Source organism: Colletotrichum destructivum, chromosome 1 (genome assembly GCF_034447905.1).
Source record: "Colletotrichum destructivum chromosome 1, complete sequence".
Lineage (NCBI taxonomy): Eukaryota > Fungi > Ascomycota > Sordariomycetes > Glomerellales > Glomerellaceae > Colletotrichum > Colletotrichum destructivum.
The window spans coordinates 1,337,430-1,363,137 of NC_085896.1; the positions used below are offsets into that span (position 1 = coordinate 1,337,430).

The 25,708-nt window shown below is 58.0% G+C and overlaps 11 protein-coding genes across 11 annotated transcripts; 5 read left to right on the forward strand and 6 right to left on the reverse strand.

Moving 5' to 3' along the window:
- Positions 1-474: 474 nt before the first annotated feature.
- Positions 475-1,657, forward strand: CDEST_00414 (Putative short-chain dehydrogenase/reductase SDR, NAD(P)-binding domain superfamily; the record flags this gene model as incomplete). Its single annotated transcript, XM_062916573.1, has 2 exons — positions 475-666; positions 839-1,657. The coding sequence occupies 2 exons, from the start codon at positions 475-477 to the stop codon at positions 1,655-1,657; spliced, it is 1,011 nt and encodes a 336-aa protein (XP_062772624.1).
- A 1,456-nt stretch (positions 1,658-3,113) lies between these two features.
- Positions 3,114-3,743, forward strand: CDEST_00415 (uncharacterized protein; the record flags this gene model as incomplete). The annotated part of the gene is made up of 3 exons (XM_062916574.1): positions 3,114-3,139; positions 3,242-3,419; positions 3,513-3,743. 3 exons carry the CDS (start codon positions 3,114-3,116, stop codon positions 3,741-3,743), a joined length of 435 nt encoding a protein of 144 aa, XP_062772625.1.
- An 893-nt stretch (positions 3,744-4,636) lies between these two features.
- CDEST_00416 (Putative cytochrome b5-like heme/steroid binding domain, oxidoreductase FAD/NAD(P)-binding protein) lies at positions 4,637-7,234 on the reverse strand (the record flags this gene model as incomplete). The annotated part of the gene is made up of 2 exons (XM_062916575.1): positions 6,060-7,234; positions 4,637-5,982 (listed from the first exon to the last, which is right to left on the reverse strand). The coding sequence occupies exons 1-2, from the start codon at positions 6,148-6,150 to the stop codon at positions 4,637-4,639; spliced, it is 1,437 nt and encodes a 478-aa protein (XP_062772626.1). The 5' UTR covers positions 6,151-7,234.
- Positions 7,235-7,578: 344 nt separating this feature from the next.
- CDEST_00417 (Putative cytochrome P450) lies at positions 7,579-10,471 on the forward strand. Its single transcript, XM_062916576.1, has 2 exons — positions 7,579-8,640; positions 8,731-10,471. The coding sequence occupies exons 1-2, from the start codon at positions 8,508-8,510 to the stop codon at positions 10,254-10,256; spliced, it is 1,659 nt and encodes a 552-aa protein (XP_062772627.1). The 5' UTR covers positions 7,579-8,507; the 3' UTR covers positions 10,257-10,471.
- Positions 10,472-10,756: 285 nt separating this feature from the next.
- CDEST_00418 (Putative short-chain dehydrogenase/reductase SDR, NAD(P)-binding domain superfamily) lies at positions 10,757-11,862 on the reverse strand (the record flags this gene model as incomplete). Its single annotated transcript, XM_062916577.1, has 2 exons — positions 10,757-11,224; positions 11,332-11,862. 2 exons carry the CDS (start codon positions 11,860-11,862, stop codon positions 10,757-10,759), a joined length of 999 nt encoding a protein of 332 aa, XP_062772628.1.
- A 333-nt stretch (positions 11,863-12,195) lies between these two features.
- Positions 12,196-13,248, reverse strand: CDEST_00419 (Putative short-chain dehydrogenase/reductase SDR, NAD(P)-binding domain superfamily; the record flags this gene model as incomplete). The annotated part of the gene is made up of 1 exon (XM_062916578.1): positions 12,196-13,248. One exon carries the CDS (start codon positions 13,246-13,248, stop codon positions 12,196-12,198), a length of 1,053 nt encoding a protein of 350 aa, XP_062772629.1.
- A 1,659-nt stretch (positions 13,249-14,907) lies between these two features.
- Positions 14,908-15,831, forward strand: CDEST_00420 (Putative methyltransferase Ppm1/Ppm2/Tcmp; the record flags this gene model as incomplete). The annotated part of the gene is made up of 1 exon (XM_062916579.1): positions 14,908-15,831. One exon carries the CDS (start codon positions 14,908-14,910, stop codon positions 15,829-15,831), a length of 924 nt encoding a protein of 307 aa, XP_062772630.1.
- A 453-nt stretch (positions 15,832-16,284) lies between these two features.
- CDEST_00421 (Putative UbiA prenyltransferase family) lies at positions 16,285-17,777 on the reverse strand (the record flags this gene model as incomplete). The annotated part of the gene is made up of 3 exons (XM_062916580.1): positions 17,459-17,777; positions 17,012-17,306; positions 16,285-16,852 (listed from the first exon to the last, which is right to left on the reverse strand). The coding sequence occupies exons 1-3, from the start codon at positions 17,634-17,636 to the stop codon at positions 16,285-16,287; spliced, it is 1,041 nt and encodes a 346-aa protein (XP_062772631.1). The 5' UTR covers positions 17,637-17,777.
- A 1,551-nt stretch (positions 17,778-19,328) lies between these two features.
- Positions 19,329-20,564, reverse strand: CDEST_00422 (Putative GroES-like superfamily, polyketide synthase, enoylreductase domain, trans-enoyl reductase; the record flags this gene model as incomplete). The annotated part of the gene is made up of 1 exon (XM_062916581.1): positions 19,329-20,564. One exon carries the CDS (start codon positions 20,562-20,564, stop codon positions 19,329-19,331), a length of 1,236 nt encoding a protein of 411 aa, XP_062772632.1.
- A 617-nt stretch (positions 20,565-21,181) lies between these two features.
- Positions 21,182-22,991, forward strand: CDEST_00423 (Putative zn(2)Cys(6) fungal-type DNA-binding domain-containing protein; the record flags this gene model as incomplete). Its single annotated transcript, XM_062916582.1, has 3 exons — positions 21,182-21,274; positions 21,404-21,718; positions 21,856-22,991. 3 exons carry the CDS (start codon positions 21,182-21,184, stop codon positions 22,663-22,665), a joined length of 1,218 nt encoding a protein of 405 aa, XP_062772633.1. The 3' UTR covers positions 22,666-22,991.
- Position 22,992: 1 nt separating this feature from the next.
- Positions 22,993-24,846, reverse strand: CDEST_00424 (uncharacterized protein; the record flags this gene model as incomplete). The annotated part of the gene is made up of 1 exon (XM_062916583.1): positions 22,993-24,846. The coding sequence occupies one exon, from the start codon at positions 24,844-24,846 to the stop codon at positions 22,999-23,001; it is 1,848 nt and encodes a 615-aa protein (XP_062772634.1). The 3' UTR covers positions 22,993-22,998.
- Between the last annotated feature and the right edge of the window lie 862 nt (positions 24,847-25,708).

Below are 25,708 nucleotides of genomic sequence, written 5' to 3' on the forward strand. Positions count from 1 at the left end.
GAGCAAGGCAGAAGCTGCAGGTGTATGCAGGGTGATGGCGGAACCCGTCCAACGTCAGATCACTGTTGGTCCCCCCCCCCTGCCTGTGAGCGCCACCCACAATTTCTACTGCTAGTCCAATCCTTTCGAAGAGGCTTCAATGTCGTTATCTGGACCAAATATCGCTTCTCCAGGCGGTTTGTGGTGTAGGCTCAACCCAACAGCCCGGCGGGCTGGCTGTGTGTGCCTTGACGTTGACTGCGCCGCGTCGCTGCAGGTGTTCGGTCTAAGTCGTCAGCTCGTTCCCTCTCGCGAATCAAGGTCGTAACTTGGTTTGAATCCCGCAGTCTCTTGCTAGCCTTCACGACTATAAAGCCATCGCCGCCACTGTCCTCCCCCCGTCATGTATTACTGTGACCAAGCACTCGTTTTCCCCGTTGGACCGGATTGAAAAACCATCACCCGCAACATAGCCGTAGGCCGCTCGCCAGAACCATGTCTCTCGCAGCCTTTCGCAACTGGCGCACGCAGTTCTACCCTCCCAAGCCGACTTTCACGGAGGAGCACGTTGGGCCTCAGAACGGTCGCGTCTTCATCGTCACGGGCGGCAACGCAGGCGTCGGCTTTGAGCTGGTCAAGATCCTCTACACTACGGGTGCCACCATTTACATGGCATCGCGTTCCAAGGTGAGTGACCGTGTCAGCACTTCCCCCCGGATGCTGAAGGTCGAACTATTCTCCACGCTCGTCCGGCGTTCCGCCGTCACCCCGGCCCGGTCGGTGCGGCCCCACATCTCCGTGTAACGCCGTCCGAGCGAGTACCGAGACTGACCATTCCCTTCTTTGATGCTGTTGCTAGGAACGAGCCGAAAAATCAATCGAAACAATCACAAGCGCCGCCTCGAAGCTCAAGAACCCCGGGTCAGTCAAGTTCCTACACCTGGACCTCAACGACCTGGACATCGTCAAGTCTGCCGCCGCGTCCTTTGCGCAACAGGAGCCCAAGCTCGACGTCCTCTGGAACAACGCCGGCACGGGCGGCCTAGCACTGCCGGTCGGCTCCAGGACCAAGCAGGGCATGGAGTCCATGATAGGCATGCACTGCGTCGCCGCGCAGCTCTTCACGCACCTCCTGCTCCCCCAGCTCCGTGCCGCCGTGCCGGACGCCCCCCGGGGCTCGGTCCGCGTCGTGTGGACCTCGAGCTTCCTCGCGGACTCGCTCGCGCCCGCCAACGGCGTCGAGTTCGAGCTCCTCGATAAGGGCACCAACGACCGCGCGCGCAACTACGCTCACTCCAAGGCCGGCAACTGGCTGCTCGGGCGCGAGATGGCAACCCGCTACGGCGCCGAAGGCATCGTGAGCGTCACCCAGAACCCCGGCAACCTGAAGGCGGGGTCGTACGTTGGGACCCCGGCCCTGGCCATGTATCTCTTCGAGCTGTTCCTCCTCCACGAGACGAAGCTTGGTGGCTACACGGAGTTGTACGCTGGGCTCTCGCCCGACATCTCGCTCGAGAATAACGGCGCCTACGTCATCCCCTGGGGACGTGTGCGGCCGGACAAGGACTGCCCGAGGAAAGACATTGTAAATTCCATGAGACCTGAAGCAGAGGGCGGGTCGGGCTACGCCCAAAAGTTCTGGGACTGGTGCGAGGAGCAATGGAGGCCCTTTGTCTGATCGGCACGAGACAAGATAGATTGGCGAGGAGGCGGACCTCATCCGAAGGTGCTATGTGGCAGGATGTTTTATCGTCTCAAGCGTTTGATCATTTTTAAGTTTCTCATTTGCTCAAAGGCGTTGAAAATTCAACTGTGAGGCTCTCTGAGAGGTGTTCTTCACCGAGGTAATCAGTTTCCCGAAGTGGGAATAGGGATCTTACCGGTCCATGTTGTTTTCAAAACCCTGTATAAACTGCAACAAACCATCATCTCGTCCACCAATTCTCGCAACTCGTAAACTTTGGTTTTAGTTCATCACTCCGTGAACGGTTGTACTACCGAAGGATCGGTTGACAAATCTTTCTCCTGCCCTTCAAGGCCAGATCTTACTTCAAGGATTGGTACGATCCCAGAAAGAGACTTTTTATGATGACATCAAGGGCTCACGGTTCGTTCAGCCGCAGCATCTCCCAAAACGAAGACCAACCACTCGAACCACGGCGTGCTAATGGGCAAGGAGGAGAGAGTGGTGCCGCCAGACAGCCAGTAACTTGCCGCACTGCTAACAACAGCCCTACATATTATTAGAACGTTCGGGCCGACTTTAACCTTCTACAAGCCCCGAGGCTATCGTGTGTTCGGACATGAAACTTTCATTTAGGGCAGACTCGAGGAGGATTAGATGGTACTTCCACAAGGCTCTCGCTCCTGTGCACCAAGCGCGTGCCTCTCAACGTCGATCCGCTTCGTCCTTGGCTCGACATGGTTCAGTGGTAAGCGGGCGGCTAAAGACCTGCAGAACCACCTAATCAAGTAACTGGCGCTAAAGTCAAAAGGTTCGTCTCTCCCAGCTGTTAGAAAGTTTAAAAAAAAAAAAAGTTGATAATAAACAAAATTAAATAAAAAGAGGAAAGGAAAGGAAAAAAAAAAATCCCAGGAAACACCCGACGGATGTCTCCTCCCCCTCTTTTTTCTTCAGACAAACATCCATCCCTTGTCGATCGTCGCATGTTGGAACTTGCCACCCGGTCATGCAGGGCATCATACGTCGTGTCCCGGGCATCATCACCCTCTTCAAAAGTTTGGCTGGCGTGTTTCAAGTCCGCCTCGACCGATGTGCCGAACGAGGAGTTTGTTACCAATGTCTACCCCGCCTGCCAGACTTGAGGGCAGAAAGTAGTGTTTACCACTGAGTTTAGCCGTGCAGCTTAAACCTCGCTTATGACAGATTCGGTGAAATGGTTAGGATTGCACCTAAAGCCTACTGTGGTTGCAGGCCAAAGTTGTTTTAGCCACCCTGCCAAGTAGATTTTGGGGATGTAGCCACACTCAGCTTCGCAAGAGTACATCCAGCAACTAAGGCATGTATGTACACACGCATTCACATGTCAACAGGGGCCAGGTTTGCTAGCCTAACCTTGCAGGCTACACAGCACAACGATTAAACTTACCACAGACCATAGTATGTGTGTGGAATGACGGACAAAGAGATTGCGTTATTGTGAGTTTGGCCCCTCTCCATGCCATCTCCTCAAGTATATAACAGTCCCCCGTCTACAGAATTCATGCGTTATAAATCATGATGAATAAACTCGGCTTCGAGCTTCCCGCCCTCGGAATTTGAAAGTTATCAGCGTCTCGTCGTGGTTCACCCGCCCGACCTTGCTGCGCTTGAAAAGCAAAGCACACAATCCCGAACCCGTACCCCAACGATGAACGCCTGGGTCGTTTTCATACTTCTCGCTCACGTCACTGCCTGCTCCGGCGCGATATCCGGGTCCGTAAGTACGACCTTCCCCCCTTTGCGAGCCCAATCATCCGCTTCAAAACACACAAACTCGAGCGGGGCCACTTGACTGAACCGAGAGGGATAGAAAAAGAACGGCGCGCTACGGAAAGCGCCGGTTGGAGACTTCAAATGCGTCTTGGGAGGAGGTGAGCAGCTCGCTCACCCCGTGACCTTTCAGTACATGGGCACACGCCAGCGCGAGACCTGCGTACTGACACTTACAAACCTACAGCGTACTGCGCGGCCGAGATGGAAAGCTGCATGCTGTGCTGGAACGTCTTGTCTCGGTGGCCTACGCCAACTGAGTAAATTATGAGACCATGGTAATGTTAGTTGCTGAGGCTGGAATCTCAAGAGAATGGAGAAGCCTACCGCGTTGTCCCTCCCTCTGCTTCATAAAGGAGACATGGATGGAGTTTCTCGTTGAGCCATCCACGTAGTCAAATATCTCGTTCAACAGGGCCATTCGGTAGAAGTGGGCTGGTGTTTTGGGCAAACTGATTATAACAGGACGCGTCTTTTTTTTTTTTCTTCTTTTTTTTTTTTCTTCTTTTTTTTTTTTCTCCTCGATTTATATCCCCAACCAGGGCTACGGAATTAACATCTTTGCTGTATGTCCGGTAGACAGTAACAAAGTCTGAATGGCCACAAGGAGAAGTTGAAAACGATCGTTCAAGTGACCTTGCTACTTCGATCCCATAGTATACAAGTAGGGTGCTTTGTGGAGAGCGGAAAAGTAGCAGCAGCAGTAACGGCCACAGGGGTATCACCATGAGACTTAGGTGGAATGACAGGTGATGGCCTCCTTGAGGAACACTGGATGGATAGATGTAACATACCTCCCGGAGCTGCATCAATGTCGAGGGATTCGGAACTACCAAGCGTTAAATCGTATGTCGGGTGTACTGCTAGATAGTGTAGGCAAAAACTCCACCAGTAAAACGCTAGCATCACCTACAATACAATGTAATGGTATAGTCCGGTTTATTCGAACTGTTGTTCAAGTCTACTTCTATGGACAAAGGAAATGCAGTGTGTTACAGGTAGGTATATATCGTCAACCCGGACACCTATCCCGATGCACCATCCCCCCCGACTCCGTTACGATGCAAGCCTTATCGTTACAGCAAAAAAAAGACAACGAAAAACAAACAAACCCCTTCTATAGCATTGGTATCTCTTTTCAGCCGGAAAAAAAAGTTTCTCTCCTTAGAAGCAAAAGACGGCATCCGACATCTTGGCGATGGCGCCGGGCTTCTCAAAGCCCAGGTTCGCCAGCGACTTCTTGGCGCCGGCCACCATGCCCGGCGGGCCGCACAGCATAACGCGCGAGCCGTCGCCGGGGGCGGGAAAGCGCTCGGCCATCATCTCCTGGGTGACGTAGCCCACGCCGTATGCCCAGTTCTCGGGCGGCGCATCAAGCAGGTAGTGCAGCTTGAGGTTCTTGGGGTACCGTCTCGCAAAGGCCTCGAGCTCGTTCCTCAGCAGGATATCAGCCTCGGAGCGGTTGGCGTATATAAGGCTGACCTCGGTGGTGTCACGGTCGTCTTCGCAGATGGCACGGATGAGCTGGTACATGGGGGTGATTCCGGTGCCGCCGGCAAGCATGCCAATCTTCTTGGCCATGTTGGGTTGATAGCGCATGGTGCCCTTGGGGCCGCGGAAGAGCACCTCGTCGCCGACCTCGAGGTTGGCGAGATACTTGCCCGTCAGCTGACCGTCCGGGTAGCAGCGGATGACAAGCTCGAGCTTGCCGAGGTCCGAGTTGTTGGAGGTGGGCGTGTAGGACCGGCTGACGGACTTGCCGTCGATCTCGGCCTTGATGGAGACGTGCTGGCCGATGGGCAGGCCGAGGACGGTAGTCGGCGTGGGCAGCTCGAAAACGAAGCGGTAGACGTTGGGGGCAAGCAGGGTCTTTTCGGCGAGCGGGAGCGGGTGGTATGAGACCGGGTCGAGCCAGCCGCGCTGGTTGAGGGGGTTGGGCTTGGCGACCTTGGGCATCTTCTGGTGCGGGCGGTAGTGCATCGGTGTGATTTCATAGTGGAGGAGCTTGGAGGCCTCCTTTGCGGCGATGGAGCCGGCGACGGCGAAGAAGGCCGAGGCGACGGCGAAGCCCTCGACGAAGCCGAAGCCGGTGCGCTTGGTGCGGGCGGCGCCGCCGAGGGACAGCCATGAGGGCAACTGGAGGTTGAGTCTCTGGATGGCGGCGATGGCGTCCTGGCCGGCCGGGGTGGACGAGGCGTGGCGGGCGGCGACGGCGCCGAGGCCGATGAAAAGGGCGGCGGCGGCGGCCTGAGATGCGACGCGAGCGGCGGAGCCGGCGGTGGAGGAAGCCGGGGCGGCGGTTGTGGACTTGGAAGCGAGGCGGACGGCCTTGGGGGCGGAGCGCTTGTTCACGCCCTTGAGCTTACCGACGCGGAATGTGGCCATGATCTCAGAGGCGTCCTCGGAGTGGCCTGCATTATCAAAGGCTTCTGTGGCGTCGACGCCAGCAGCCTCGACGAGCACATCTGCGCCGCCGGGGTGGTCATGGATGTACTTTGAGACGTCGTAGACTGGGGGGGGGGGAAGGGGGGTAAACGTTAGCTGAATGTTTGCTTGGATTATCTAGGTCGGCGAGCAAGGGCCATACCTTCACCGTGGATGACCATCCAGCAGTCGTTGGCTTCCCTGTGGGCAGCGACCTCCTTGGCCGTGAACTCTGGGCCTTCTGTTGTTGCCATTGTGTGTAGTTGTGTGTGGTTGTATTTGAAATGTGGTAATTGAGTGCCTGTTTTATCAGGATACCTCTAAATGGAATCGAGAAGAGGGGAACTAATATATGTCGAGCCACTGTTCAGGAAGGGAGGTTTGCGCCGATATAAGGGAGAAATTGCTGTCTTGTGCAAGGTGACAGAAAAGATGAGTCTCTTGTCGATCGTGATGTTGACAAGGTATACGAATACAGTAGAGTAGGACAGAACCCCTTTTTTTCTTGCGCCCAAGAGGGACGGGCTTCAGGACGAGGCATACTAATATTTATCGAAAAGATGATGGATGGCGGCGACATGCGCGGAACGACGGCCGAGCCTAGGTAAGGGCAGGGGAAACTCCACAATTAGACGAAAAGCCAGAAGCATCGGTCGGTGGTGGTCTTGGACATGGAGCGATAGGGCGCCGAGTGGGAAGAAGGGTAATGTCCGAAAGGGGAAGATGCCGAGGTTCGAGATGATGTGGAACTGGGCTCCTCCGATCGAGTCGAGCTTGGTTGGAGCCAGCCAGCCAGCCTTGGAGTTGAGATGGAGACGACGTCAGATAAGTTAGGGATGGATAGACCAGGATGTTTGGGGGGATGGAGACAGACAGACAGACGGGAAACACCCCCGATGACGATTCGGCCGGTCGGTGGTCGTTCGCATCTGACAAAGTGCAGCGACGGGATTGGATGCCGGAACGGCGACGTATCCGTGTGGACCTTCTCTCCACTCCGTTTGTGCCTCGGCGGCCCCGATGGGATGAGAGTGACTGATCAAGCTCGAGTGCCTTGTTTTTGTGTTGTTGCGCGAGTCGTAGTCTGTCGTCAATGGCCAAGACACACCCGAAAACGACGACGATGACTACGCCGCCCGTCGAAGCGTCCATGTTTCAATCCAACGCCTGCGATGATAGTCGTGTAGATCGGCTTGGCTTTTGAAGAGACGCCATGTCGAATGTAATGGGAAAGTGATGGAGACAGGGGGGATGTATGACAAGGAGACAAAAAAGACAAGATACGAGGGAACAAACGATTGCCGGTGGAGGGCCAAGAGATGCCAATACCTAAGGTACCTAAGGCAGGTAGGTAGGTACCTTAGGTGGAGGAGGCTCTCTCGGCTCTGCAACAGCGCTGTAAAAGCAGCTGTTACAGTGGCTCAGCGGCCGAGGGACAGCGTCAACAAAGAACATGGCCAATGGCAAAACAGGAAAAGACCGAGATCTACAGTGTAGTTACGTGAGCGGCTAACTAAGCTAACTAAGCTAACTAAGCGAGCCGAGGCCACGGATTTCGGGACTCGAACGGCGTGGCCGGTACGTACTGGTTGACCCACCAGACCCACCCACCGCCACTGCCCTGCAAAATTTTGATTTTTGCCTTTTTTTTTTTTTTCCCTTCTCGTTTCCTCACCACCACACCAACCAGCACATCACATCACCACTTCTTCTCTCGTTCCTCTCCCCTCGATATACCATCCCTCGCCCAGCCACACTCAACCACCGGCAGCAAAGCTTATCAAATTATCCCGACCCTCAGATCCCTGCCGTCACCTCGGCACCTTGACTCTCGAGCTTCCCTTAGCGCAGATCACCCTTGTTTAGCCCTATCAATGCGCATCAAACGAGGCTCCAAATCTCCGATTTTTCGACTCCCCCCCCTGCCACCATTCATTCCATTTTGCTCGACCGTCTATTGCACCGTTCCGCCTTTTCGATGTCTTCTTCCGCTGTCGCCATGCCATGCCATGTCAGAACCAGAAACAGTCTGGACCGCGGCTCTCTGCTCAAAGCTCCCCGCCCTCCTCCGTCCCCGTCAACTTGTCTCGTTCCATCATCTGCCATCCTATCGCGGCCCGCTCTTTTCGGACTTGTGCGCCCATGAAGTCATAGTGCCCCCCGTAAAGGGGTCCTTGGACACCGGACATGAACCTCGGCAGGCCACTTTTCTGCCAAAACACCGCAGCTCTTCGGCCTGTTCCCACCGAAAGTCTTGACAGTGGCCATTGCCTACCTTTGGATTGGTTAACCTTGCCTCCCTATACAGTACACGTGTGTCTGTCTGTACTGGAGTACCTGTCGCATTGCCCGTTGTGATGTACGATGGGTACGTACTGCTTTGATTGCCTGCCATCTAGGTGCTTTCTCCCTACTTATATATCGTGAACCGTCTGCATCCCCCCCCAATCAGCCAGCCACGCTTTTTGACTTGGAACATTTGTCTTGATATCACTGTCTCTGATACAACTATCACATTCTTCCTGATATTCTGGGCTTGAACTTTTCCATCTTAGCCACCGAGCTTCCACGCAAACATACGCATACGCTTCACACACCACACATCACCGCCATGTCATCACAACGCTTCTACCTGCTGGGTGAAGACCCTTCAGCCACAACAGAGTTCGACATCCCCGCCTCGATAGATGAGGAGGGCCTCCAGCATCTCGCTGCCTCTCACTTTGCCGTCGTCGACCACAAGGGTAAGTTAACTCCTCTTCTCCATTATGCCTAACCACCATTACCACCACCACCACCACCTACAATCGACACACCATACTGACGCTTCACAGGCGTCGGCTTCGTCTTCGCAGATGATGCCCTGACAACAGTCGCCGACGTCCTCGCCGCCGAGGGCCCCGTGGCCATCACCATCGACGGCCACGCTGTCCGCGACGTCCCCGGCCCCCAGGGCCTGCCCTTCATCGGCAACTACTTCGAGGTCTACCCTGACCACCTCGGCAACCACCAGCGCCTATTCGAGAAATACGGCCCCCTCTTCAAGACCACCAACATGGGCTCCACCATCTACCACACCAACGACCCGGCCCTCGCCAACATCATCTTCTCCGAGAGCGACTTCTTCACCAAGAACATCATCCCCGGCCACCCCCTCTACCCCATCAAGAACCAGGAGTCGGGAGTCTTCCTCGGTGACACCGATACCCCCGAATGGAAAGAGGTTCACAAGTTCCTGCCTCCGGCCCTTGGACCGCGCGCCGTGCGCCATTACGCCCCGACCATGCAGAAAACCGTCGAGGATGCCTTCAAGGTCTTTGACGAGCTCGACGACAGGGACGAGGCCTGGAACGTCTACCCTTACATGCTCAAGCTCGGCTCCCAGGCCGTCGGCAAACTCGTCCTCGGCATGGACTTCCAGCACTTCACCGCCGTCGACGCGCGGCCCCACGAGATGGTCATGCGCATTGCCCAGTCGCTCGAGCTGAACAAGAAGATCACCTCCATGGGCAGCTGGTACGCCTCGCTGCCCTTTGGCGACCCCAAGCGCCTGCGCGACGCCCGCGCCCGCATCGTCGACATGATGAACGAGTCTATCAACAACGCCTCCAGCGGCGGCACCGAGAACCTCGAGCTGCAGGAGGCCGCCCTCCAGGCCGACAACATGGTCGACTACGTCCTCCGCGCCAGCGACTCCCGCGGCAACAAGCTGCCCCGCGAGCGCATCATGGAGCCCCTCGTCGTCGCCACCGGCGCCGGCTTCACCACCACCTCCTCCCTTCTCTCCTGGTTGCTCTACGGCCTCGTCGCCTACCCCGGCATGCAGGAGCGCCTGCTGCAGGAGCTCGTTGACCACGGCTTCGACGAGAACACCCAGATCACCGCCGATCTGACCCAGAAGCTGACCTTCCTCGACAAGTATATCAAGGAGACGCAGCGCCGCCACAACCCCTCGTACCAGCCCGCCCGCACATCAAAGGTCGACTTGATCCTCCCCGGCGGCTACAAGCTGCCCAAGGACTCCATCTGCATCCCCGCCCTCCACCACATCCACAACAACAACCTCGTCTGGGACAACCCCGCCCGCTTCGACCCGGACCGCTGGGACACGGACAAGGTCAAGAACCGCCCCAACGCCTCCTACATCCCCTTCGCTACGGGCCCCCGCATGTGCATCGGCTTCAACTTCGCCCTCCAGGAGGTCAAGGTCTTCCTGCCTAAGCTCATCTACCGCTACAAGTTCACCATGGCCCAGGACGGCCCCGTCGACTACGACCCCATGTTCCAGCTCATCCGGCCCAACAACTTGTACGTGCGCGCCGAGAAGAGAGTCAAGTGGCCTCCCCGCTCCGAGGCGTAATTGGGCGGCGGATTTGCGTGTATAACAAAAAGGTAGAGTAAAGAGGAGGATTGAAGAGGAGGATATTAGGTTGAAGAGTTCATTTGTACCATCATTGTCGGTGTATACCCTCGGAGCATTGCTTGGCGCAGATAGGGGCTGGTTGGTTGGGTAGATCTCATGATTATAGACTTGGAGTTGGATGTAAGATCCAGACTAATTGAAAAGGTTCTTTCAAATATGAGCCAATGTTTCGTGAATTTCTTTTTTTTTTTTTAAATTGCTGTAATACGTCGGCCCTGAGAATCATGGGCTGAAGACGGCTTGAAATCTCTACATATTGCGCGTAGAGGCTCTGCGATAATCGCGCGCTGAGCGACGGACGTGGTACGCTCGGCACACGGAGCAAAAGGCGGCCGGCGCGGGGCCGGATGGACCACTGTTCCGGAGCCGGAGAATGCCCGGACCGGCCGGCCGGCCCGGGCGAAGAGCCTCGACACCGAGCCTTCTCTGGGCCTCACTCATCCCCTCGTCTCAACAAACTGCTCGGCCCCAAACTCCCCAGCCATGTCAATCTTCAACAGGCCCTTGTCCACAATCTCGGCCCGCCGCTCCCACAGGTCGTCGACGTCCCAGTTCGCCGCCACGAAGCGGCCGTCGAGGAACCTCGCTGCCTCCGAGCACAGCCACACGGCCGTCCCGCCCACCAGGCCGGGAGTGTCGAGCGCGAAGGGGCGGAAGTAATCCGACGTCATGTCCGTGTGGACGAGCCCCGGGTGCAGGCCGACGGCCGTGACGTTGCCGCCCGTCTCGGCGGCGACGTGGGCGGCGAGCTGCTGGCTCGCGAGCTTGGCGAGAAGGTACGAGCTCATGCCCGGCACGACCCAGTGCGCGATGGTGGTCACGTTGACGATGGTGCCGTGGGACGCCTCCGGGAGGGAGCGGAGGAAGTGGAAGGTCGGGTAGAAGGCGCCGCCGATGTTGGTCGTCTGTCACAACATTACGCGGGACTCAGTCACGGGGGTTTGGGGGGGGCAAGTGTACGGACCCCGACGGGGATTCGAGGGACCGGCGAGGGGGAGGGTTCGGTACTTACCAGGTCGTCCATCCAGACTTTGGGGTCGCTCGTCGTGATTGTGTCGAGCGCCGTCTGCACGGCACCGTTGTTCACCAGCACGTCGGCGTGGCCGTACGTCGCCTTCACCCTGTCGAAGAGCGCCGCGACGCCCGCCGCGTCCGCCATGTCGACGGGGTAGACCAGCGTCTCGACGTCTGCGTTGAGCGCCCTGACCTCCTCGGCGACGGCGTTGAGCCTCGACTCGTTGCGGGCGACGAGGACGAGGGCCTTGGGGCCGGCTTTGGCAAAGGCCGGCACAAGTCCCTTGGCAAGAGGGGAGGATGTCAGCATTTGGTTCCCTCTGAAACGTGAGTTACCCGCCGTGGTAGACGCGGCATGAGCTTTTATTACCTGTCCGCCAATGCCGCGGCTCGCCCCGGTGATGATGACGACCTTGCCCGCCAGGGAGAGCTTGGGGTCCGCGGGGTCGATGGCCGGGTACTCTTCCCTGTGCACGCGTTTCGTGAACTGCAGGGCCTTGACGTAGAAATCGGGCGGGAGGGAGGCCATCTTGGTGATGTTATATTCACAACAATCTTGGGGAAGGACTTGGATCGGAACAGAGACATCCAACATCATGTGCGGGACTGCGACCTATTTATCTTCCAGTTCATCATAAACAATGTTACTTGTCTCGTCTTCGCTGGCAGTCAGACGTCTCGCTTCCATGTAAGCACTAAGCGCCCCTCTCTTGATGGATCATGAAGAATCCTACGGACGCTCGAGTGAGAGACCCAACGCACCGAACGCCGTCAGCTTACATGCAACGTGACAGCGATCAACGAGCGTCTATGCTGCATGCGTGCCGTGTGTGTGTGTGTATGTGTTTGTGCCACAGCGTGCTCACGCATCCTTCTCCTCCTCCACGCCGACCATCTTACACGACTCCCTCCACAGCCGCGCCGCCTTCTCCGCGTCGTACGCCCACGGCGCGTACCCCGGGTCCGTCGAGGTCATGGAGTACCCCGCCGGCGCCGGCCCCGCCTCGGCGCAATCAGCGAGGTACCGGCCCCCCTTGCCCTCCCACTCCCGGCTCAGCGCCGCGAACACTGTCGTCGCGGCGCCCTGGGCCGGGCTCTTCAGCCCGGCCATCAGCCTCGCGAAAGCCTCCTCCCCCATGTGCGCCTTCATCGCCTCGACGTCGACCCGGTCCCGCGTCTTCTCCGTCGGGATGGCGCCCGGGTGCACCGAGAGCGCGCGCAGGCCGCGGGGGCCGTAGCGCCGCTCGATCTCGTTCGCCGTGTAGATGTTGGCCGTCTTGGACTGTCCGTACGCGGCGAGGGGCTGCTGTTCGAAGGCGCCGGTCTCGTCGAAGTGAAGGTCGTGGAACCGGATCTCGCTCGCGCGGTGCGCCATCGAGGCGACGACCACGACGCGGGAGTTGAGGGCCGGCGTCGCGGAGGCGAGCAGGGATGCTTTGAGGAGCTGGAAGAGGAGGAAGTGGCCGGCGTGGTTGGTTCCGAGGTGCGACTCGAAGCCGTCGGCCGTCTTCGTCTTGGCGTCGACCATGATGCCTGCGTTGAGGATCAGGATGTTCAGGCGGCCCTGGCTCTGGGCGAGGAAGTCTTCTGCCCCGCTCCGCACCGAGTCGAGGCTGTCGAGGGACATCTTGACGATGTGCAGCCCGCCTTTCACGTCCGCGGTCGCCGAGGCCGTGATGTCCTCGATGGCCCGCTGGCCCTTTTCGAGGCTTCGGACGCCCAGGAAGACAGTCATGCCGGCCGCGTAGAGGGCGCGGGCGGTCTCGAGGCCGATACCCTGGTTGGCGCCCGTCACGAGGGCCGTCTTGCCGACGAGCTTTCCAACCAGGCCTTCGTCCTCGACGATTTGCAAGGCCGTGGGACGGGCGTCGCCCATGCCTTGGGGGTTTTGGTGGACGGCAGCGTATCTGGACATGTCGGTGTTGGTAAACGTTCAGGTTACGAAGTGATTTATGAAAGTGGTGGTGTGCTGCTGAGGGTCTGGGAATTCCGATGACTACGAGCTACAGAAGCGTGAGGGTCGACGAGACCCGGCAGACTTATACGATTTCATGGCTTGGGCTGTTGACTCTATCGTCTACGCATGGCTGTTGAACAATATAGTTTACGGAGCAACCCGCTGCTGCCTCTTCGTATACACACTCCTATACGAACCCGAAAGAGAAGCGACCAATACGCGTCGAGATATCCCAAAGTGGCGGTCCTATGAGAGCGACCATAACTCCGCCAGCACGAGAATAGGTCTGCGGAGACTTGTTGTGTTGTGGACTGCTTGGACACGGAACGCACAACAGAGTATAGAGTTGAGACTAGCGAAGCACGAGCATGGTTGTCTGTCGCGGGACGCACCGAGGCGGAGATTGACCCTGCGGAGTTTCCACGATTCGACACCAGTACAGAGTATATCGTAGCGGAAATGGCCCCAGTGGAACTCCGGCTATTGGCTTTGATAGCTGGTCGTGTACAGTCTCGGGCTCACTACATCGAAAGAATATCAGACGAGTTTCTGTCTTCGATTTTGTCCTTATCCACAATGTGTGCCCCGTTGGCGGAGTTTCCTAGACTCGGCCTGAGTCAAGCAGTCGGGCCTGGGCATGTTGTTAGAATGTACTTGACGAAGAGTAGGTGGAATTAACCATTGTGCTCTCAGAAGCGGACACGGCTTCACGGGCGACAGAACAAACTAACGCAGCATCCATCTAAGCAACCGAGTAAGCTTCGCTGGCAGCTGAAAGCTTTGCCTGTCATCAAGTTCGGTAACTGTCTAGAAGTCTTCTGCCAGAAATGCTGCACCAGCTTGCAAAAGTCTTTTGTACTACGTAGTCAACCCCGGCCTGTGAATTCTATGTTTCATCTTGTATACCTCTGTTGAGCTCGCAGAGGTCCGGTCCTGGCGGCTCATTGTCCGTTCGTGCCAGCAACCCTGTGGGCGACTCCAAGAAAGATCGTGTCCATCAAACCCTCAAAACCGACGAGCACCACTGTACTGGAAAACAACCTTGGCCGGCTTAGGCAAAGCTTACAAACGGTTCACATGGAAGCAATGAGGTCACCCACAACCTCGTATCCTGCTTCCTAGGCCAAATTAAACTTCTGGTGTTGGCTTAACCAAACAGTCCGCCGATGCCAGGACCGCCATGCATTCCGTGGCTTCGCACATCGAAGGCGCAGACACGAGGTGTATTACGATGACGAGAGCGAAGCCACACACTCTACTCGGACCGAGAAAGACCTCATTCGACGACTCATCCCATCGATATACACAGGCCGCTCTCTGCTCGGCCCCGTGACGTGTAGCGCGGAAGTCCGGAGAGATCAGATGGAGTTTCATGACTGGCATAACACAACCCGAATGCGCAGCTTGCCAGCTCTAGGTTTCCAGCTCGGGTGTGCCGAGGCACTCTGCGGTTCCCAACCATAAAGCAGCAGGGTTTTCTTTTCAAAGTATTCAAACCTTGCGGCAGAATCTTGTTTACCATCCTCCCAACAACCCAGCTTCGCCAGCAGCAGCAGCAGCAGCAGCAGCAGCAGCAGCAGCACCAGCAGCAGAAGCAGTATCAATACACACACCACGATGCCTCCGTCAACCTCGCCCGGCGGCCTCGGCAAGGGCAAAGTCACCTTAACCGGCGCCGAAGAGACGCTCCTCCTCACGCTCCTGGCCCGCGCCCAGGACGCAGAGTCGTCCCGCCCCGTCCTGAGCGACCAGTACGCCGTCGAGCTTGTCTCCCGAGTCCAGGAGCAAGGGTACGACTTTCAGCGCGCGACAGGCGGCGGCGGCGGCGGCGACGTGCCGAAGGTGTCCTTCTTCGTCGTCTCGGTCGCCATGCGCGCCAGGATCCTGGATATTTGCGTCGAGAAGTTCCTGAGGCGGCACCCGGGCCCCGCCACGGTGCTGCATCTGGCCTGCGGCATGGACTCGCGGAGCCTGCGCGTGCGGTGGCAGGGCGAGGGCCGGGTCTGGATCGATGCAGACCGCAAGGAGGCCGTCGAGCTGCGACGGAAGCTCATGGAAGAGCCGGACCCGGGCAAGGGCGAGTACCGCCTGATCCAGCCGGACATCCACGACGACTCGTGGCTCGCCGACTGCAAGATCCCCGCCGACCGGCCGGTGCTGGTCCTCTTCGAGGGTCTCACGCCGTACCTCACCGATGACGAGGTCTGCGGCCTGCTGCGGCGGACGGTCAACTACTTCCGGCAGCACGGCGTCCACGGCGAGATCCGCTTCGACGTGATCGGGTCGCTCGTGTACTACGTCGTCAACTACTGGTTCAACGCGACCTTCAAGCTCATGGGGACGCGGATGTCCTGGTACATGGACGACCCCAGGACGCTGGAGCAAAAGGTGCCCGGGTTGAAGTTCAAGGAGCGCATCTTCGGGATGACGGACCTCCTGACGCTGGGGTTCATCGGGTGGGTGATGGGATTCCTCGGATGGCTTACAGATCTGCTCGGCGTCACTGGGCGTATCGGAGGAGCGTATGGATACGAGTTCTGAGCGTGTCGTCGGCGGTGGTAGACACGAACATAGATCCACTCATCCATCCCCCCCTCCCGTGTGTTGATGTTATTTGGTACTTTGTTTTTTTGGCCTTGTGGGTTTTCTGTCACGCATAGTATTTCTTTTCAAGACATAGCAGTTCTGTCCAACCTTGAAGACGTTTAGACAACCTGTTCTCTCTGCAACGATTGGACTTTAACTGATGGATCGTGGTAAACCAGACGAGCAACTTTGCCACGGGCAGAAACCGATGCGTGGTAGAACTGCGTTGACGTCCGAGACTACGCATCACATTTTTGACTAACTAGTCGCGGTTGAGTAACTAGAAACCATATCACTGCCGGTGTTTCTGTCAGAGAAAAATGTATTCCATTGCCCTCCATCATCGCTCCCTCTTCTTCCTTGGTATCGTTTTTTTATGAAATAAAAAATAAAGAAACAAACACTCTCTCACAGCCCTCTTCTGTCGCTAAGAAACACCTGCACGGCGCAAGCCGCAATGGTCCACACGCCCAGGACGAAGTTGCTCTTGTGGACGCCTCCGCCGCTCGCCGGCCGCTCGGGGTCAAAGTGCGCCAGCTGGGCGGCGAAGGAGGCCGTCCACACGCCGAGCCAGCTGAGCCAAAGCCACGGCGAGCCGAAGCGGAGGATGTAGAGGGGCATGCACATGAGCACGGGGCTGACGAGGACGACGAGGAAGCGGTGGAAGTGGCGGCCGCCGACGGTGTAGAAGGAGTTGACGTTGATTTTCTGGTCGTCGACGACGTCCTGGTAGCTGTAGGCCGTGTTGAGGTAGAGGATCCAGAAGAAGACCATGCAGCAGAGCGGCAGGCAGTAGCCGATGCTGTCGCCGATGGACTCGTACCGCCCGTGGATGGCGGACCGCCCGAGGACCGCCGGCCACGCAATGGTGAAGCCCAGGATGTACTGCGGGTAGATGCGCAGCTTCAGCGCCATGGGCCGCTTGCCGTACGGGTAGAGGGCCGAGGCGACGACGACGGGGAACATGTGCCGGAAGCTATCGATGACTGTTAGAAAAGAAAAAGAAATTTGAGCTCGTTTGGGAATACACCCGTCCTCGTTTCTTTTTATCATCCGGGGTCCACACCACAAACACACACACACACAGAGAGAGAGAGAGAGAGAGAGAGAGAGAGAGAGCCGGGCATTGACTTACACATCCTTCCCGTCGAGCATGTTGTGGACAACCGCCAGGGACATGAGCATCTGGAGGACCATCCACAACATGGCGTCCACGGTGGTGACGATGCCGGCGGCCAAGGGCCGGTCCTTGGTCCGGGTGACCTTTGCGTCGATGTCCCGGTCAACCCAGTCGTTCCAGACCATGCCGGCGCCGCAGAACAGGTAGGCGGCGAGGAAGCATAGCGCGGCCTGGCGGAAGATGAAGGACGGCTGGATGGTCGTGTTCGGGTTGGCGAGCTCGGAAGCTCCAGCCAGCAGGACGGACCAGACTAGATGATCGCATCGTTACACTCCTCAGTTCAAGTTCGGACATTCATGTTTTCTTTTTTTTTTTCCTTCCCTTCTTTCTTTCTTTCCCTCTTGTTGGCGGATGGGGGGGGGGGGGGTCCTGGGATACGGGCCCTTGTACAGCAAAACTTACCTCCGGCGAACGTCGTGAACAGCGGGTTGTACTTGTTGAACCGGGACAGCGTGACAAGATGCCACAGGAGGGTGACCTTCTCGGGCTTGGGCTTCCCGCTGTATATCTCCTTGCACTGCTTGGTGGACTGCTCGAGCCGGTACAGCGCAATGGCATGTGAGACGGTCTGGAACAACATGGTCGGGAGAGCTTCGAGAGTGGTGACGACAACGACGACAACGACGACGACGACGACGAAGACGAAGACGGGTGAAGGAGGATCGTGGTATATGGATATGGGACAGACGAAAGGAAAGGGGGGGGTGGAGGAGATTCAAAACGAAAGCCCACGTTCATCAGAAAGCGGACCAAACGCGCGCATGCTGGTTTTAGAATCTCGTCCTTTTTAAATCCCATTCTTCCTCCCCCCTCCCCCCCTTCCACCCTTCAGTGGACAACAGACGCGTGCGCGCAGGTCAGTCTCCATCTTGACATTTCGGCATATATCTCACGGAAGAGCATCCAAGCTTCCGCGTGTGCGTTGGTTTCAGATGTGACGTAGACTCGAGCCGTTGAGTTCGCTCGTGCAGGGAAGTTGCCGAAAATGTGTTTCTGTCTGGAGGGGGGAAGGGGAGGCGGAGGCTTTCTCACGTTTCTCTCGGCGTTTGTATAGCATTGATCGAGGCATCTTAGCACACTGTCCGTGTGGTTTCGATGTAGGAATCCCCCCCCAGCTTTGCATGAATCTGCCCTGCGGAGCCACACAGTTCGCCCGGGGTTATTTTTTTCTCACCGGCGGCGAATGCTGGGGCGGTCTACTTGGGCAGCGTTTGGGAAGAAAAAGCTCAGCTGAGGATGTGTAATCTATTCCGTTTTGGTTTGCTACCGAGAGAGAAAGACAAAGAGAGAGAGAAAGGGAGAGAGACTATGAAAAGACGAGACTGAAGACCATGACGGAAACAGAGGCAAACTGCAGAAAACCACCATCAACAGCTACTGCAGCACAGTATGCCCAAACACACTTTGGTTCATCTGAATTCTAGAACAATGCAGATCTCCGCGCGGCCGTGCGCTTCGTGGACAACTGCCCAACCAGGCCGGGCAAAGCCCCCCATCTCACCAAAATCTCAGGCGACTCAGCCGTTGGGGGGGGGGCTTGGTGTTCCCGAGTGGAGAGAGAGAGAGAGAGCACAGGACGAAGAAGGTCCAAAGTCGAAGGGTGTCCCCTCTGTACGGAGGAGGAATTTGCAAGGTGGTGGTGGTTGGCTGTGGTGGTTCTTTGTTTTGGGTCTCGACATCGACGATCTAGAAACGGACGGCCTAATCATGGTCGTCCACGTAATCCGAACGAAGCCAGCGGTATCCCGGTCCGTGCCTACCCACGGCCTCTCGAAGCCTCGTTTTTTCGCCCGATGATCGATTGGGGAATCGCCTTGGCAGCGTCGATACCATCGGCCATCGAGCCAGTTGACGGGGGTGGGGGGTGACGGAGATATCTTTGATCCATGGAACGTGTGTTGACGTGTTGGACTGTGGATGGGTTCCAGCCGACACTACTCTGTGGAAGATACACCACCTCGAGGACTCGAGGATTCAGCTGAATGACAGAGTCAGAAGTGGCCGTACGCGCCAAGCTGTTAGCTGTTGAAAGCCGTTGCCAACGACTGGAAAGCCATTTCTCATGTAAAACCAAAGTAAAGGCAGCCGACTATCTTGCGTGAGAGGGTGTCATACACTAGGATCTTGGAACAGACTACTTCGAGAATCATGCTATTGTACAGTATCCGTAGATGCGGCAAAAGTGCAAACGCCTTCTTCTACTCACTGGATATTCTCAACTTCCCATATCTCTCAAGACCTGCAGCACCAGAGTCTCTCCTAGGGTCCCGTCTCACTCCACAACCTCGACAACCAACTTGGCACAACTCACGCCCCGGGCGAGCACGTCTAGCCCGGTATTAATGGCCTCCAACCCCTTCCCCACAACCCTCGGATCCGGACTCGGGCGGATGGCCCCGCCGGCCAGCTTCTGCCTCATCCACGTGCCCATCCAATACCGGAACTGGGCCATCCTCTCCCCTTCGTCCATCGACGGCATCACGAAGATGGTCTCCGTCCCCTCCACCTCCTCCGCATCCGGAGGCACAACCGGCGCCGACGCGATCATGGCTTTCCTCCGGCCCCCCCCTCTGCCCTGATCGTCCGCGATGAAAGCCTTGAGGACGGCCTGGCACGGCGCCAGCTGCCCCGTAGCGAGAAAGCAGTGCCGGATCGTGAGACCATCCTCCCCGGCCGCCGAGACAATCGCCTCCACCACCCGCGAGTCTTTGTAGTCGAAGACGCGATCCGCGCCCAGAACGGAGCCTACGTACGTCCGGTTCGCCGCACCGCACACGGCGTAGACGGCGGCGACGGCAGATTCGTCGTCTCCCCGCAGCAGCCGGGCCGTCTGCACGCCCATCGTGCCCACGCTGGAGGATGCGCCCCAGACCAGCAGGGCTTCCCTCTTGTGCCTCTTGTCGTCCCGAGCTTCCTCGTTCGCGTCGGGACCGACTGAGGCGGCGGCAGCGGCTGAGACGGAAGACGAAGAAAAAGAAGAAAAAGAAGAAGCAGTGGCTTCTCCCACCCGCGGAAGCCCCATGGCGTCCCACGCGCTGAGGGGCACCTGGACAGCGACGGGCAGGGTCGCCGCCTGGTTCCAGGAGATGCCCTCGTCCGGAAGCGGCGCGGCGTGCTGCCAGGGAACGAGGCACCGCTCCTGGAAGGCGCCGTAGTCGGACCCGAAGGATCTCCAGAAGGAGGCGGCGTAGGCGGCGACGCGGGTGACGCCCGGCCGGAAAAGGGGGCGGCGGAGGCCAGCGACTCCGTCGTCGTCGTCGTCGGCGGTGGCGTCGACGGGGACGTTTTCGCCGACCTCGAGGACGAGCCCCGCGATATCGAAGCCGATGACCGTCGGGTAGGTCGATATTAAGAGACCCTGGTCGCGCATCAGGCGGTCGGCCGGGTTCAGGGCGACGACCTTGACCTCGATGAGGAGCTCGTCCGGGCCCGGCCTCGGCGTGGGGCGGGTCTGCACCACGAAGGGTTCGCCTTTGGCGAGGGCGACTGCAGCGAGGTGGGTGGCCATGATGAAATTCTAGCAATAGAGGAAGAGAAGTCTTGAGGCTCAAGGTGTAAAATAATCAGAAGCCGAGTCTGGAGAGTTGCTATTAAAAGAATAAGATCGCAAGTTTGAGTCTTCACGTTTTGGATGATGTCGTGGAAGCGCGCAACTTTGCCTTGTGGGATAGCGAGGAACGCCATGCTTCTTATAGGCCCAAGAAACTCTTCAAGATTCATTCATTTCCCCAGTTGAGAAGACTTGAGTTGCCCCCCGTATGTAAAGCCATCATATTAATCCACGCGATGTCAGTGTTGATTACCATTGATGGCGTCTGCTCGATGACAAGAAAACCCCCCCAAACCCCAAAGACCAACCAGAGACAATTGCACGCGAAAGACGGCTAGCGTGCAAGGTGGAGTTATCCGAAAGAGGGTTAGCTCCTTTCTTATGTGCAGAGAAGAGGGCGAGCGAGGATGATGAGAAACGACTCAATGTCGCTTGGTGACGGACCACATGTATGACCGCCTCCACCTCCACCTGTTCTAGATCCTTCAAGAGAGGAGAGTGAGTCCGAGAAAACCCCTCACGCCTAGGCCAGGCTGCATGCACATGAAGAGAGACATTGAAGAGTCTTACGAGACATGACCTCGACTTGTGCGGAAGAGCCTCGGGAGCGCAGGACGTTGCGGAGGTCGAGGTTTGGTTGCCGGAATTGCAAGCTTCGGAAACTCAAAGTGTGTACGGCCCTCCCCCATCCCTCCTCTCCCTTATCTCCTCTGCCATCCCTCGTCTCTCTTAAGCCGGCCGGCCGGTCCGTCTTCTCTCCTAAGCTGACCACATCCCCCTTCGGTCTCGGTGCCTAGTGCGACCAAGGGAGACCGGGTTGCAAGAGATGTGTCTCGTTCGGCGTGCTATGCAACTTCTTGTCCTCCAGCGTGCCCGACCTGCAGCCCATCGCCGCCGACACTGGGGGCCCGTTGGAGGTTGAGGTTCGAGGACGGACGGGGATCCGGCCGCCGCTCAGCAACGCCGTCTGGACGTCGGACGCAACGGCATCTTTTCAACTGAATTCCAAATGTCAAGATTTCATAACACGTTACCTCGGACGGAGTCTCCTCAGTTCCGACGACCCTAGCATGGCACAGGTCAACCGTAGGCTGTTGGAACTCGCCTTTACTGTACGTGTATTTTATATTCGGATTGTGCTTTAACCCTCCGATAGACCGCCCCCCCCCCCCCAGACAGCATGGAAGCCGGAAAACCATCCATCCACAATGAGCCTGATGAACTGATGAACTGACAAAACAGCTTACAGTACCCCTATCTGATGCACGCCTCCCTGGCCGTGGCATTCACCTATGACCGCTATCTGAACAGCCCCTCGAGCTGTCGCCGCACCCAGGAGGAGTGTTTCCACTGGTCCCAGAGCACCGTCCTCTTCAACAGGCGGCTGAGGCAGCCCATCGAGGCCAAGGACAAGGACAGGGACCCCATCTGGGGCACCGCCGCCGCCCTGGCCCTGCTGTCCTTCTCGTCCCCCGACGCGTCCGCGCCCGAGCAGGCGTGGCCGATGAGGCCGTCCGGCGCCTCCGACCTCGAATGGCTGCGCATGAGCAAGGGTAAGATGTCGCTGTGGCACACGGTCAACCCGCTGCGGCCGGACAGCCTCTTCTGCGTCATGGCGGCCACCTACGCCCACATGCACGCGCCGCTGCCCGAGGAGGGCGTCGGCGGCGTGCCGGCGGCCCTGGCTGCCGTGTGCGGCCTCACGGACGCGTCGTCCGCGGCGGAGGGGAACCCGTACTTCCACGCCGCCCACGCCGTGTCCCGGATCCTCGACCTGCCGGACCGCGAGGTCACGACGGGCCACACCCAGCTCTTCATGCAGACCATCCGCGGCGCTTTCAAGGACCTGCTCGTGGAAAGGGATCCCGCGGCGCTGCTGCTGTTCTATCTGTGGTACCGCGCAACGAGCCGCGCCATATGGTGGATCGACCTCCGGGCCAGGGTGGAGTGTTCGTCCATCTGCTTATACCTGCGCCTCTATCATGGGGCCAACGGTGCTATCCAGGCGTTCCTCCCGGGAGGAGCTCTGGCTGAAAAGTGGGATCAGGCAAGCTTTTGAGGCCTTTTTTTATGCCTCCTCCTTGGAGAGTTGGTGACATGGGGCACTGCATCAGTGACCTGTAATTGTATTTCATGTCTTTTCGTTTCTTTGACTGTACGTCATGAGTCCAAAGACGGGGAAAAGACTGGTTCATGAACAATGTCAGGGTCTGGTCTGGTCTGGTCTGGTCTTCGTGGTGTTTATCCAAAATCGGCATGATACTATCCCCGCTGGGAGAGAGCTTATAACTGAAATCGCTTTCTGTACCGCAGCCAATCCAGGGAAACATCCATAAACCACCGTCCACGGCTCTTCCAAGACTACCCAGACACCCCTGCCCACAACAACTAGCTAGCCAGTCGCGTAGCCCGCGACCGGCTGACTCGTAAGATTCGGACCTGGAACAGTTCCGCCGGCAGGGTAGGCGGGCTGCACTGGAGAAGCCTGCGGGATATACGGGGTCCCGGGAGTCGCAGCTGGAGTGTACGGTGCGTTCCACTTTTGCGGATCATAAGCCACATGGTGCTGCTGCTGCTGCTGCTGCTGCGTAGTCGTCACGGCTGGGAAGTAGCCCGAGACGCCTTGCGCTTGAGCCGCTGCAAGAACCGAGTTTGGCGGAGACACCGGCGTCGGCAGGGGATTATAAGGATGTTGCTGCTGCGTCTGCTCCTGCGTCTGCTGCGCTTGTGGCTGCGGCTGGTATGGTTGTGGCTGGTATGGTTGTGGATGGTATGGCTGCGGAGCAGGTTGGTATCCTTGCTGGGCTGGCGTGGACGGGTGTTGCTGGTGGGCTGTATGGTCCGGTGTGAGGTTGTACGCCGCGGGAATAGGAACCGGCGCATATTGGGTCTCGATTGCTTTCTGCTGCTGCTGCTGCTGCTGCTGCTGCTGCGGGGGGTGGATATATACAGCATTTGATGCGGGTGGAGGGTATGACGGAGGCGGCGGAGGAGGAGGAGGAGGAGGAGGAGGATGGTGATGATGATGATGAGCGACCATCGGCTGGTAGCTATGCTGGGGCTGTTGAGGGGGTGGCCCGGGAGGAGGTGGTGGTGGTGGAAAGGAGTGTCCGTACGGAGGGGCCGGAGTGTAAGCGTGCTGCTGGTAGCCATAAGCTGGAGGGCCCTGCGACGGCGTCGGGGGAGTATAAGTCGAGGCCGGCCTTGGTGAAGGAGGCGGAGGCACTTGAGCCTGGTGCTGTTGCTGCTGCTGCTGCGGTGCCGTAGCCGGTAGCGTTGATGTTTGGCCAGCATGCTCATGAGGAGGTGGCTGAACAGTGTAAGACTGCGGCGGCTCGTGTGACTGTTGCTGGGCCGGCTGCTGGGGGACGTGTTGCTGTTGCTGAGGGACATGTTGCTGGGGGGCTTGTTGCTGGAGGACGTGTTGCTGGAGGACGTGTTGCTGAGGGGCTGGCTGGTTTGTTACCGCGGGATGGTAGCCCTGCTTCTCGTCCTGGTACGCGGGATTGTACGTCGTGACGAAACTAGGTGCGTAAGAAGACGACGACTGGGACGGGGGGAACCCAGTCGACGTGGCGGGCTGATAGGGAGGAGCCGGAAGATACTGCGGCTGGCTCTGGGAGTAGGGGTAGAATGGTTGTTGCTGCTGCTGCTGCTGCTGCTGCTGATAATGCTGCTGCTGGGCATGGTGCTCGGCGGCCTTGGCATCCTGAACGGCCTGGAAGACGCCCGCGGCCTGGAAAGCCTTGAAGGCGTCCTTCTTCTTGAGGCGGCTCGTGTGGGCGTGCTCGACGCCCATGCCCACGCCATCGAGGGCGGCGTGGGTGACGACCTTGATGGCCGTGTCGTTCTCGGCGATGGCCGAGATGCCGTGCTCGGCGCCGGCCGTGGCGATGGCGTCCGCCCCGGCCGTGCCGACGCCGAGCGTCACGACGCCGATGGTGCCGCTGACGGCCATGCTGCCCAGCACGTCGCGCTTGCGGGTGACGTGCGTGGCGCCGTGCCTCTGGAGGTGCCGCTCGATGATGTCGCGCTTCCTGCGCGCGTTGTGGATGGCCGGCGCCGCCATGGCGACGCCGATGGTCGACACCCCGAGCGTGAAGGGGATGGCGAGCCCGGAGACGGCGGTCGACGTCGAGGCCCCGGAGATGAGCCGCGTGTAGTGCTCCCACTCCCTCTGGAGCTCTTCCGGCGTCAGGCCGAGACACTTTGCGTCGTAGGCCTTGAAGTCGAAAGGCATCTTTTTTTTGTGTGACGACCTCACTTTCGTCTTTTCTTTTGGTCACGGGAGAGAATGGAACGACGTTTGGGGAATATGCTACATTAATCTATCAAGGAAGGTAAAAATGTCTATGTAAAAGGAGAGAAACAACCCCAAACCAGGCTGCCAACCGGCGGAAGGCCAGCTATATCATCCATCCTTGGTCTCGCCCAAGAAAACAAGAACCCTCTGAGACAGTTCAAGGGGAAACCTGTGTGGCGTCTTGTGACTCTTGTCAGCCGTATCAAAACGGAACGCGTTGATGCAGATTGATGCAGAGCTAGCCCGCATCGCAACACCTCACCTCTGTCCAGGCATAGACATGGCCAGGGTTTGGCTCAGCTTTTCCCAGAAATGTGCCCGAGGGCGCCACCTCAGCCGCAGCAAAAACGGGTTAGCAACCCCCTCCCCCCTCGACCAAGGCGGATAGACAGCCAACCGCAAGGCAGACTCGCACCGAACGGACATGGATGTATGCATGCCTGACACGAGCAGAGGACATGCCATGGAGGAATCCCTTGGCTGAGACATTGGGGGAGGGTCAATTCAAGCTTGTTGAGTGTGGGAGTGTCTGAGAGGGCTGGCTGCCCACCAACCATCGTTGCAGTAATCCTTGGTGTTTTGCGAGCTGTCACTCAATATTGTGAACCCCCCCCGGCTCGTATACCCGGTTTTGCAAAGCTTAGCTAAAGCTTGACGCAAAGACCAAGCTAGGTGGGCGAGTCTGTTGACTTGAGCTCCCTTGCATGCATCCAAGAGCATAGTCGGGTGCGCCTGTTTCAGCATGGGATGAGCAGGTTGACGTCGAAAGTACTGTAATGGTAATCGACTCGGAGTCATG